Source organism: Balaenoptera ricei, chromosome 3 (genome assembly GCF_028023285.1).
Source record: "Balaenoptera ricei isolate mBalRic1 chromosome 3, mBalRic1.hap2, whole genome shotgun sequence".
Taxonomy (NCBI): domain Eukaryota; kingdom Metazoa; phylum Chordata; class Mammalia; order Artiodactyla; family Balaenopteridae; genus Balaenoptera; species Balaenoptera ricei.
Genome location: NC_082641.1, coordinates 18,838,444 through 18,851,539, shown reverse-complemented (window position 1 = coordinate 18,851,539; position 13,096 = coordinate 18,838,444). Strand labels below are relative to the sequence as shown.

The 13,096-nt window shown below is 35.2% G+C and overlaps 1 protein-coding gene across 3 annotated transcripts in view; it reads left to right on the top strand.

Moving 5' to 3' along the window:
- CDH12 (cadherin 12) overlaps positions 1 to 13,096 on the top strand; it is a 276,586-nt gene that overhangs the window by 219,131 nt on the left and 44,359 nt on the right. For all 3 annotated transcript variants that reach the window (XM_059919224.1, XM_059919226.1, XM_059919225.1), the window contains one exon: positions 11,714 to 11,967. In XM_059919224.1, the coding sequence (XP_059775207.1) occupies positions 11,714 to 11,967 (254 nt within the window). The remainder of the gene's footprint in view (positions 1 to 11,713; positions 11,968 to 13,096) is intronic.

Here is a 13,096-nt window from a genome sequence, read left to right as displayed (position 1 = left end):
GCCAGTGGGACTGAGTACAGTGAATGGAGGGGCCCATAGCTGGAGATGAGGTCAAATATGCCGACGAATGTCCCATCATGGAGATCCTTGCAGGCCAGGCAAAGGACTTGAATTAAATCATGATACGAGAAGACAGTGGCAAATTTCTATCTAAATTACCATTACCCTTGGTAAAGCCAGGATACGCTGACTTTTCTGAGGCGAATAATGACTAGGGAGTAAGGACAGAAATAGACCAGTTAAGAGACTATAGAATTAATCCAGGAAACCAATGATGGAGATATGGTCCCTGATCTTTATAGCAATGAAAATTGTGAGAAACGGTGAGATTCTGGCTAGATTTTAAAGGAACGGCCCAAGCATATTTTTATAAATATTCTTAACATCGGGTAAATTACATCAAACATTTGAATAGATTTGTTTTTAGCATTCTAATTTGTTTTACTCTCTAAATAAGGAGACACCAGAGGCAATCAATACCAGCTAACCTCTTATTCTGCTGGAAAAGAAAATTACAACCTACAGACTACATTTATAAATCTTTAAAAAGTAACTCAGGGGAACATTTTTGTAACAAAATTTTGAAATTATCTATTAATCTATCTACCTACCTACCTATCTACGTATCTGGTGTATGTATTATTTTGAGTAAATGTGTGTGTGTGTGTGTGTGTGTGTGCACGTGCTCACATACATATATAGATATATGACTTGAATAAATATGGCAGTATGTTTTTCTAAAAATAAAACAATGAGGAAATATTCTGTTCAATAAAGCCCATGAAAACTCAAAATTAATTTAAATAATGTAACTTCTGTATTTTTTATTGAGGTATAATTGACACACAAAATTATATGAGTTTCAGGTGCAACATAATAATTCAAAATTTTATATATTGCAGAAGATCACCACAATAGGTCTAGTTAACATCCATCACCATACATAGTTACAAATTTTTTCTTGTGATGAGAATTTCTAAGATTTACTCTTTTTGCAACATTCAGATATGCAATACAGTATTATTAACTTGTAGTCCCCATATAGTATCTTACATCCCCGTGACTTATTTACTTTATAACTAAGTTTGTACCTGTTGACTCTCTTCACTCATTTCACCCACCACCCAACCCCCACTTCGGGCAACCACCAATCTATTCTCTGTAATCTATGAGCCTGTTTTTTTTGTTATTTTTTTTTTTGTATTTTTTTGTCTTTTGTTTTAGATTTCATATATAAATGAAATCATATGATATTTGTCTTTCCCTGTCTGACTTATTTCACTTAGCATAATGCCTTCAAGGTCAATCCATGTTGTCATAAGTGGCAAGATTTTATTCTGTATCTCTATATCTCCAGGTTCCACATCCAAGGATTCAATCAACTGTGGATGGAAAATATTGGGGAAAAAAAATTTCAGAAAGTTCCAAAAGGCAAAACTTGAAGTTGCTGCACACTGGCAACTATTTACATAACATTTACTTGTATTAAGTATTACAAGTAATCTAGAGAATATTTAAAATATATAGAAGGCTGTGCATAGGTTATATGCAAATACCACTTCATTTTATATAAGGAATTTGAGCATGCTTGGATTTTGGTATCTGCAGGGGTCCTGGAGCCAATCTCCCCTGGATACCAAAGGATGACTGTATATACCACATTTTCTTTATCCATTCATCTCTCAACGGACATTTGGGTTGCTTCCATATCTTTTATTTTATTTTATTTATTTATTTATTTATTTATTTATTTATTTATTTATTTTTGGCTGTGTTGGGTCTTCGTTTCTGTGCGAGGGCTTTCTCTAGTTGCAGTGAGCAGGGGCCACTCTTCATCGCGGTGCGCGGGCCTCTCGCTATCGCGGCCTCTCTTGTTGCGGAGCACGGGCTCCAGACGCGCAGGCTCAGTAGTTGTGGCTCACGGGCCCAGTTGCTCCGCGGCATGTGGGATCTTCCCAGACCAGGGCTCGAACCCGTGTCCCCTGCATTGGCAGGCAGATTCTCAACCCCTGCGCCACCAGGGAAGCTCTGCTTCCATATCTTGGCTGTTGTAAATAATGCTGCAACGAACATGGGGTTGCATATGTCTTTTTAAGTTAGTGTTTTTTTGTTTTCTTTGGAGAAATACCCAGAAATGAAATTGCTGGATCATACATCAGTTCTATTTTTAACTTTCTGAGGAACCTCCATACTGTTTTTCATAATAGCTACACCAATTTAAACTTCCGCCAACAGTGCACAAAGATTCCTTTTTCCTCACATCCTCTCCAACACTCATTTTTTGTCTTTTTGATAATAGCCAATGTAGCATATATGAGGTGATGTCTCATTGTGGTTTTGATTAACATTTCTCTGATGATTAGTGATGCTGAGCATCTTTTCATGTACCTGTTGACCTACAGTTCTTTAGATTTTTTTGATCAAACACTGTATTATAGGGCTATTTATGCATATGTTCAGAGAGTTCTCAGAAGACTTTATCTTGAACTTATTCAGAGTCCCAGAAGAAGTAGATGTAAAATCATAAATATGTATGTAAATATCAACAGCAGTATTTCGGCTCCATAATGATCTTAAAATTACTCTTTGGAAATTTCTCCCTGCAATATCTCAGCATAGAATTGCAATGAAGAGTTTTGATGTAAAACCAAATTAATACAGAAATTATGTTTTTAAGTATATTACATGCATCTAGAAAGTCTAAAAATATATACTCTACATTTGAATATGTGTCTGTTTTTGAATATAATGATATTCTTTGTTTTCAGAGCGTTTTTCTTTTTTAAGCTCACTTAAAAAATAAATGAAAATGGTTAATATTCTCTGAAGCACATATTCTCATTATAGTTTTATTTCCAAAATTTTTGTTTACTTTCCCTTTACCATTTCCCCCCTCTCTCTTCTTTCTCCATGGAGGGAGGGTGTACATGGATAAAAATGATGGTCATGTTTGTATGAGCTGAGAAGAATGAAAAATAGGCATTTTTATTTTATTTCTTTTAAACCTCAACTTGGATTCAGTTTATGAGCACTGTGACAGAATGCCATTTCACTGTGTCACTTTGAATTCAGAATAACATTATGCAACTTTATATATCTCTGCAAGGCACAAGATATTGTTTTTTTTTTTAAAAAGAAACAAACTATTCTTACTTTATACTTACGTCCTATTGCACTGAGGAAAGAATGAACAAATAAAAAGTGCCCTATATATTGTTAAGTATTATAGCAATAGAAACAATAACAAAATCAGGGTAATATAACTTAAAAACAATTTTTGTCACATCTAAAAATTAGGCGATAGGTTACATTTAAAATAAGAGAATAAGGTATTTTAAATTCAGCAATTTCATTCTTAAGTGAAAAGCTAAATGAAATACATTTTTAGTCAGTAGTTTTTATTTCCTACTGGATAAGTGAGAATAAATATATACTTATTGGATGTAAATATAAAGTTACATGAGTTAAAAACATTCAAGAACGGAAAATACATGTTTATTTACAGGCATGCTGTGGTTTTCTTGTTACTGATTAAGAAATTTAGGCAATTAAATAGCAGGATGAATACTTAAATTGTACAAAAGAACAATTTTAATGTCTTGAATAATTTCTAAGCCAGTTCTGTACTATTTCTACAGAATATCTATCTGGAGCTAACAAGTAATGATAACATCTATTTAAAATAAAGAATGGTAAAGTGATTTCCTATTTATTTTAAAATAAGTAAAACTTTTTTGGAATTAAAAAAATCCTTACTATTTTGCTGTTACTTGGCAATATTATTTCATTTCAAATAACCATAACTGTGATCACAGTGAATCCAAGGTGAATTATTTTCTTTTTCCTTAAAAACAGAAGAGAGAAAATATTTTATTCTTCACCAGAATTTTAAATAAATAAACTCTCAACTGGTCTCATTGGACAATTTTATTTATGCCCCATTAGTCACTAAAACTCACTTTCTTTTTGACATCTCAAATGGCAGGGGAGTGAATTCACATCAAATGATTTGGTAGCCTAGCACCATCATGTGGTTAATTTTTGAATAACTCTTAGAAAAAATAAAAATAAAATTAGGAATACCTTGTTTTATATAACCAAGCATACACCTCAATTTATTGTTTAAAATATTCCTGGTTTTGCCATACAAATATGAAAATTTCAAAGAAAAATAAGTGGTGTTTGTTTCTGTAAATATCATGCTCCTGTTTTTGTAAATATTTATCTTCATCTTCTTTTTAAACATCTCACTTCCCTAGTCTCATCAACTCTCAACTAGCCCCCAAGTTGACATAACCAATGAACATTGTTTACTGCCTTGTAGACATTTCTAACTTGTGTGTGTTAGTCTTTTCACACTCAAAATGTCCAAAGCTGAATTCCTTGTCTTCTCCCAACCAAAGCGTGCCTGCTCACATTTTCTCCTTCCTGGATAAGGCCCTACTTCCTCTCCAGTTCCTTAAAGCAGAAATCTAGGCTTATTCTTATGCTGCTTCCATTACCATGAACTCCCCTTTCTGAATAGGATGGGAAGCTTGATCACTGATTCCTTCTGAACTTGGATTAAAATTTCCCTCTTTCTCCTCTTCATGGGTTGACTTACAACCATCCTTGTTACTCTTTTCCACCACTGCAATGGCTATTTTCTGAGCCACGCACCTTATGTTCATCCATTTACTTTATGAGTGAATCGCTGAAACCTAAATCTGTTTATTTTACTCTCACTCCTAATCTGTTTCTGACTCCTATCACTAGTAAGATAAAGAGCAAATGATATATTTTCTATTATCATCTCCTTCATACACACACACACACACACCCATACGCACACACACATTCACCTGCTACATTCCAACCACACCAAACTCATTGCAATTTCTACTGAAGATGCTGTGTTATTCTTCCTTCTGCATAGAAGGTACCGCCCTACATGAGCATTTCTATTAATTTTTTCCTGTTCTTTAATATGGCTGTCACTCATGTCCCTCACCAAAGAATTCCTTGAGTCCCTCAGGCAAAGTTGATCCCTCCTTACTTTCTTCACCAAATGTTACCATTTCTGTCCAAGCACCTATGAGACTTAAAGGTGCTCAAATTCTAAATGCATCTGATTTTTCTACTACAGTTTAAGCCCCTAAAGACACTTTGTCATATCTATATCTCTGTCGCCATGATAAAGGAAATGCTTAATATATACAGGGTGTTTAAGTTTCTTTTAAAAAAAAAATCTCATGTTGGTTTATTGTTTTAATTTCAGATGCAATACTTTTCTTAGTATTCACAAACCATGCAGAGTTCAACATGTTTTTAAAGTATTTAGAAAAATATTGCTACTGATTACATAAATGAGAAATATGAAGCTCATTGGACGAAAGTAAAATTTTCAGGACTACACAACTTGCAGTAAATTATAGAACATATTTGAAAAGCATATACTTTCAACTATTGTGAAGAACTGTATATATTAAAGGTAAAATGTGAGAGTGGACATTCAACAAGTTAAAAAGAATTCCCCCTCCCCCGATGGTCATGATTTATACTGCATGTGCCTATAAAACATATATCTTGCTTAGGCATTTGTAACAGTTGATGAAATCTTTTCTTTCTTAGGGAAAATATCACCACAAGCCCTCAAATAAAAGCACTAGATGTTCTTCCAATTCTTTTTTATTTTGTGTTATCTTAGTTACTGAATTTGTTCCAAAAATTATTGTCACTGAAATATGGCTTAGAAACGATGCCATGATTCTTAAGTTAATTCATTAAAATTATCAAAAATTTACAGTTCTGCACAAAAACCTAGAGTTGATAACTTGCCCACAGAAAAATTAAATTCATTTCTAGTAAATAGTTCTGTAAAAAATTTTTTAGAGATAAGGTATAATAATTAAATATTTCTTCATTTTAATATTTTTACTTGACAGACACTTTTTGTCTGGTAATTCTATTGTTCTTTTAAGCTTTTAAAAATTTTAGAAATGAAATACTGTTAAAATTTGTCAAAACTAAAATCTACGTTTTAAAAATGGCCACATTTCACTGTTTCCCCTTTATGATAGGGGCATTCTCATCTGATAATGTGACAACTTTTATCCATCAAATAACTGCTTGACATTTTTTGTATGTGTGAAACTGAGTTGAATTTCTTCCTCAGTGATGACGGGATATACCAGACCCTCCCATAGCTCCCTCTCACATAAACATGCACGCATTCTTCCCCATCTACCCCTGACACACACAATACACATCTGTCTTCCAAGTTTTGGATTTTTCCATAGCACTTATTACCACTTGGGATGCTACCATTTGCTTATTTATCTTATTGTTCATCAAATCCTAGAGGAGAGCAAGCTCCATGGGGGATTTTTGTCTGCTTTGTCCAGTTCTGACATCTATAATGACATCTAGCACACAGTAGGATATTTAAGAAATATTTGTTAAAAATAGGAATAAAATGCCTCAGGAATTTTGTGCTTACTTTCTTCCCTCAGGCTTATTTCCCTCTGATTTCCCCACGCCTGGTTCTTCGCATCTCATTTCCAGTATTACATCCTCAGAGAAGCACATCTTATCTGCTCTATGTAACGTCTCCACCACTGTTTTTCTATCCCATTATACTATTTTCCTCATAAATCTTACCACTAACTGAAAAGTATTATTTACTTATTATTCGTTCTGGCTCTCCCTCTCTATAAAAAGAAAATGGACTTAATTTAACTCATAAACCAAGATATCCTCAATTCCTACTGTGACAAAATAAAATCTAATCAAATATTTGATTCAATTTATGCAGATTTAAATTAACTTGAATAAATCAATTAAAGAAGTAAGTACAGACGTCATCTATGGATGATTAATTATTAATTAATTAATATGAGACTTGAGTAGTGGTAGAGTTTTAGACTAATTTATTAGCTAATACGAAAGTCTAGTAAGGAATAAATGAATTGACTACTGTATTGTTAAAAAAATTAATTTTGAGGAACTTGATTTTCCTTTAAAATGATGCTTGATCTGAAAGTCTTATCTTTATAGTTCAGCCTCGTATCATAAACCTCCCTTACAAGAGCTTGTTCCTAGTGTCTTTTAATCTTTGTTCAGCCTGGTATAAATCTGCTTTCTTGTTGCTTGTCTTGAAAAGCATCTTCTCTTTCAGATACATTTACAGCCTTCAGTTATTTGGGTTCATTGACAATTTTCCTTTCCATTGACTGTTAAGACCTATGATATGACTGAGAGAGTAGAGTCATTTCTAAAGGATACATTTTGTTAAGAGTGAGGACTCTACTGTGATGGTGAAAATGGTACATGTTCATCATAAAAAATGAACCAGTAGAGAGAGCAGAAAGTAAAGAGCGATGAAAGCACAAGCAATTGTGGGTCAGAGTATAGTATAAGTGAGTTTTCTGCTCAGGGTCTTCCAGGCTGAAATCAAGGGTAGGCCACCGCTGCGACTGATCTGAGGCACAGAGTTTTTTCCCAAGATTACTCGTTTTGGCAGAACTCATTTCTTTATGGCTTTATGACTGCGGGCCCTACTTTTTTGCTGGCTGTTGGTCAAGATCCAGTCTCAGTTCCCAGAGGCACCCCAGGCACTTGTCAGGTGGGCTCCTACATCACAAATTTACTTCTTCAAGGCCAGAAGGAGATCATCTGTAGCACCTCCTTCTACTAAGGCTCATGTGATTACATCAGACCCTTCAAGCAAAATCTCCCTTGTAATTAACTGAATGTTAAGTGATTAAAGACCTTGATTGTATTTCAATCATTTATTTTTCCATAAAGCTTAACAAATTCATGGGGTGATATCCCATTCAGTTCAGAGGCCCGTCACACACCCAAGGGCAGCAAATTTTACAAGAGATTATAGAAGAGATTATCTTGTCCTTGGGGGTGAGAATCTTGGGGACACCTTGGGAATTCTGTCTACCAAAGCTGCTTTTCAAATTCCTCAAAATATAACTCTAGTTATCCATTTTCACTCAACATTATCTGGAAACGTGATGAGGCCTGAAGAGCCCAGGGAATTATTCTTTTGTATTTTATGCCAAAAATTGCTCATCCCTCTTTGAAATGAGAAAATCTTTTGGTACTTTAATATTTTATGTAGTTTTTCATGACCTGGACCTCAGCAAAGTAAAAGCAGAGAAAGTGGCTAAAAACAAAGAATCAAAAAGATTATATCTTGCCCAATTTTTCCTTTTATATTCTAAAGAACAATTAAATATATCTTACTTCATTTATTTTTTTAATTTATTCATTTATTTTTATTTATTTGGTTGTGCCAGGTCTTAGTTGCGGCTCACCAGCTCCTTAGTTGCAGCAGGTGGGCTCCTTAGTTGCAGCATGCGAACTCTTAGTGGCAGCATGTGAACTCTTAGTGGCAGGATGCATGTGGTCTAGTTCCCTGACCAGGGATTGAACCTGGACCCCCTGCATTGGGAGCACGGAGTCTTAATCACTGCACCACCAGGGAAGTCCCTCCATTTCTTCACAGTTTAGGTTTCTTACCGTACAACTCCCTACGACATGAATTGTTTCCTGAAAATTCTGGTTTCACTAACCTTCCTTTATCGAAACATCTTGAGGAGAAAGGAACTACTCAACTAAATTCTATTTAATCAATCATTTTCTTACTTTTCTAGAAAGGTTCATAAAATTGAATGCACCCCAAGCAGTACCACAAAGTTTTCTATTTATTGTGCGAGAGCTGAATTAGTTCCACTTCATAATAATGGATTTCTGTTATGGAATATGATTCATTTCCTAACAATAATAAAAAATCCTTTTTTTTCTATACTTGTTTCAAATAATAGGATTTTTGTTGATTGCAAAGTTAGATGAATTTCATTCCTCGGCACCATCTCACCCCACCCCCTCCACAAAGGGTGGAGGGTAGTCTGTCAGATGAGTTGGATAAAGTCAACTAGAGAGAGATTGGTATTGATTTTTTTTTTTGCTCTTTCTGAGCTATCCAGTTTTATACAATGGCATTGCCTACGGGCCAGGGTCACGAAGAGGTAAGGCCCTCTAGGATATTATTGTGGCATTTCTCTTACAATTTTCTTCAGTTGTTTGATCACTGCAGGAGATAAGTTTTCAGTCATAAAAGAATATCTGTATGTACAGAAAGTTTCTTTCATCTCACTCTTTATCACCCTGCCCACTAAATATTTGTCTGCTGTGACAGGTCAGGAGTTCTTAAAAGGCATAGATTATGTCTAATCTCCTAAAACAAAATGTAGAAAAGGTTTTGGAATTCTCCCTTCATTCCTGGGTTTGAAAGGGACTCCAAAGTGGGGAGTCAAGTCGATCAGATAGCAGTGACATGTTAATTAACTAGGTAAATAAAATTGAGATCTTGTCTAGAAAGAATTTGCCTAATCCTACAGACAATCAGAAGCATTCCGATGTCTAGGAGAAGTAGAGAAGGAAAGGAAGAACAATTGGTACTAATTTCTACATTTTAAGAGAAGTTAATTCTGGGCCAAAGAAGGGGCAGCCAGAGCAGCTCAACTAGCCTTCTAGGCAAAAGGACCCGAGGTGATAAAGTCAAAATCGTCTTACACTAGAAGTTAGGGATAACTATGATAAAAAATTATATTGTTTAACATTCATCGAGCACTTAGAGTTTACAAAACATGAAGTATATTTCTATATGTTCTTTAACTTAAACTAGCTTGTACAGCTTATAAATTATACATCACTCAGGTATCTCTTATGGCATACGATTTCTCTTGAATACATCAAATGATGGGGGACTTACTACTTCTTCAAACAACTCAGTCATTAAACAAGATGGCAAACCTTATTTATCTTTGCCTCTTTCTGTCCTCCTGGAATGTATCCCAGGTCTTACCACCATGTAGGCAATCAACACTTTTTAAAATTAATTTAGTTTTGAACGGTTTTGTTTGTTAGAGATTTCTTCTTTTTTTTAGCTTAAAGTTGCCATGTTTGATAATTTAAATTATTGTTAATTCCCCATTGAGAGACTTATAGAATAACCCTAACTGATACTCAATATTTGAAAAGGTGTATCCTTTTTTGTCTCTGTCTTCTTCATTCCAGAATAAACATTCCCAGTAATTGTAACAGTTTTGTATTTTGGGTTAGAATAATATTTTGTTACCCTATTCTGGCAATTGGTTGTCTTTTCTTGAGCCTGATCCTTTAACAAAACCCTGTAGTCAAACTGTGGGCTGATCAAAACCGTAGCAACATAATCTCTTTTTCCAGATATTATGTTTCTATCTGTGTAATCAACAGCCCCAATATCAACCCTGGCATATTAGCCAATAACTTTACTTATATTGCTTTAAGACAAATGAAAAGTCTTAGCAAGAAGACAGAAATTGAAGAAAATCAGTATTATATGTAAACAGGTATGAGCTGAAAAAATAAAAATATAAAACTAAAAGAAAGCATTGAGTCCAAGGCAAAGAAATACATGAATAAAAATTGGACGAATTAAACAAAATAAGGGGAATGATTACAGGGAAGATAAAGAGAGATCCCCCTGAGTGAAAATTACTGTGAAAGAGACTTAATGTCAAGTCCAAGAAGTGTTACTGTTTGCTATAATAAACTTATAGATTTGTGAGTTTTTAAGGATTTCACGGTGATTTTCTTTCTTTTCTTTTCCCTTCTTCACAGGAAACGCATAAAACAGCAATCTTGTCCTTAAAAGAGAGAAATATACCCACTTTATTTCCCCCAGGTATACTGAGGCAAAAAAGAGATGTGTTGACACAGCAATTAGCACATCATGGGAGTCATACCAGAGGGGATTAATTTAGAAAACAGAAACTTCTAAAGGTCCCAGAAAATCACTATGTTAATTAACTATGTTAATGTTAATTTCATGTCTTAGTTTGCCATAGGTGATTAGAAGTCACAGCCAGTGACCTTAAAGTTTTCGTTTTAATAAAGCACTACAGCAACATCATATTTCTATAATATAATATTTCCAGTTATTGGGAACATAAAACTAATATTCAGAAAAAGGTAAATATAAGCAGTGTAAAGTGAAAAATCAAGGATCAGTGACTCCATTGACAAATTACATCCAAATATTTTGTCTCATGTTGTTCTTTAATCCTATATGTTCAAAGCCTTAATTCTTGGTCATATATCCTGATCATGCATCACCGTGCCTACTAATTCTATGTGTAATGCTGACAACACAAAGGACCAAAACTCTGGATATAGTCCTTGGCAGCAAAAATACCTAGACATTCAAAAGTATTCAATAGAAAAGGATACTATTGTCAAAATAATAAAAATTGTCCAAGAAAAAAACATAGTTTGCTACACCAAATTTTTAGCTGGAATCTAAAAGTATCATTTCAATTTTGTTGTATTTTTAATTACTGCTTGATTCCACTAGATGTCAGTACTGGATAAGAGCATCCTTAATAGGTACTTGATCTCCTGCAGTTGTAACCACTCACGTGAAAGGAATAAGCCCTATCTAGCACATATGTGTGCATATGTCATTTTAATGTATGCAGCTGATGACATTTACAAGTTACCCAGACACTTCTACAACTGGTCGACTCTTTTCTTAAAATGTTTAACTTGTACTTCGCTTACCCACTAATTATTAAAGGAAAATGACCGTTTGATATTAACTTGCAAATTACTCTGTCCACCATCGTTGCCACATCCTGTATGAATGTATCTCCTCACTTTTGATTTGTTCTCGCTACAGCCGTTGGATTTTGAAACAAAGAAGGCTTATACTTTTAAAGTAGAGGCCTCCAACCTGCACCTTGACCACCGGTTTCACTCTGCGGGCCCTTTTAAGGACACTGCCACAGTGAAGATCAGCGTGCTGGATGTGGACGAGCCGCCGGTTTTCAGCAAGCCCCTCTACACCATGGAGGTTTACGAAGACACTCCAGTTGGGACCATCATTGGCGCCGTCACTGCCCAAGACCTCGATGTCGGCAGCAGTGCCGTAAGGTAAGAAAAAGAAACGTTTTCTTTTCTGTGTCAGAAAGAGAAAGAAAATAAAACAACACTCTGACCAGGCTTGCATGAATTATTTAGAGAATACAGTGCTTGAAAATGGAATCACTGTACATAGTAAGTATAAGAATAGAAGAAAAAACATAGCATTTGAACAAAAACATCTGATATCAATCCCTGTAACAGGGTTTAGTAGTGGCCTGATGTTGGGCTTGTCACTCATGCTGGTCAACCTCAATTTTTTAATCCACAAAAGGGATTTAATAGTAAGCCTAAGAGGATGATTCTCATGAATAACGATATTAAGATACTTTCACGGTGCCTGAAATATCATAGATATATAATACATTTTTCAATTATTCTAAAATCTCTGTCTCTTACCCAAAGTTACTGCTTGAAAAAGATTGTTTTACCATTTTAAATTTGCAGCTCATTTTTTCACTGTGGCAGTTGTATATGCTGATGGAAGCACAAATAGAGTCAGTCTTAAGGTAAGAGGCATTGTGGAGTTGCTCAAAGCCCAGACTTGGCAAGGAGTTCCTTACTGGCATAAGGCTGCTTGGTAGTGAGTCAACAAAGCAATCGATGGAACAAGAAAGAGTAAGAAAATACACCCCCCCCCCATAAATGCCACTTGCATTGCTGAAACGTGTGGGATTCCCTTTTCCTCCCTTATGAATCGATCCTACAACGTATTTTGAGACTTGTTCTGATTCAACTTTGCTTCCTCTGTATGCTTAATCCCTGCCAGGTGCCCACGTGCCTACAAGAACTGGGGGGGGGGGGGGGGGTGGAAAGAAAAAAAAGGAAGAAATGAACATATGTACGAAACAGGAGCAGACAGACGTTGCGATTGCTGATGGGGAGGGGTGGGGGAGGGGAGGACTGGGATCTGGGATTAGCAGGTGCAAACTAAAAGGAGAGAGAGAGAAACGTGTGATCTGTTCCGAATCTTCTAACTCCAAAGGGTTGAAGCTTATAGTATGCAAAATCCACACCAAAGAACACATTAAGTAGGCTTTTAAAGCAAAACACCACTCTGTCGACATAGGAAAAATACATAGACATATATCGCACAAGATTTTAAGCCATGGGGTAATTAATGATAAAAAAAAAAAAAAGC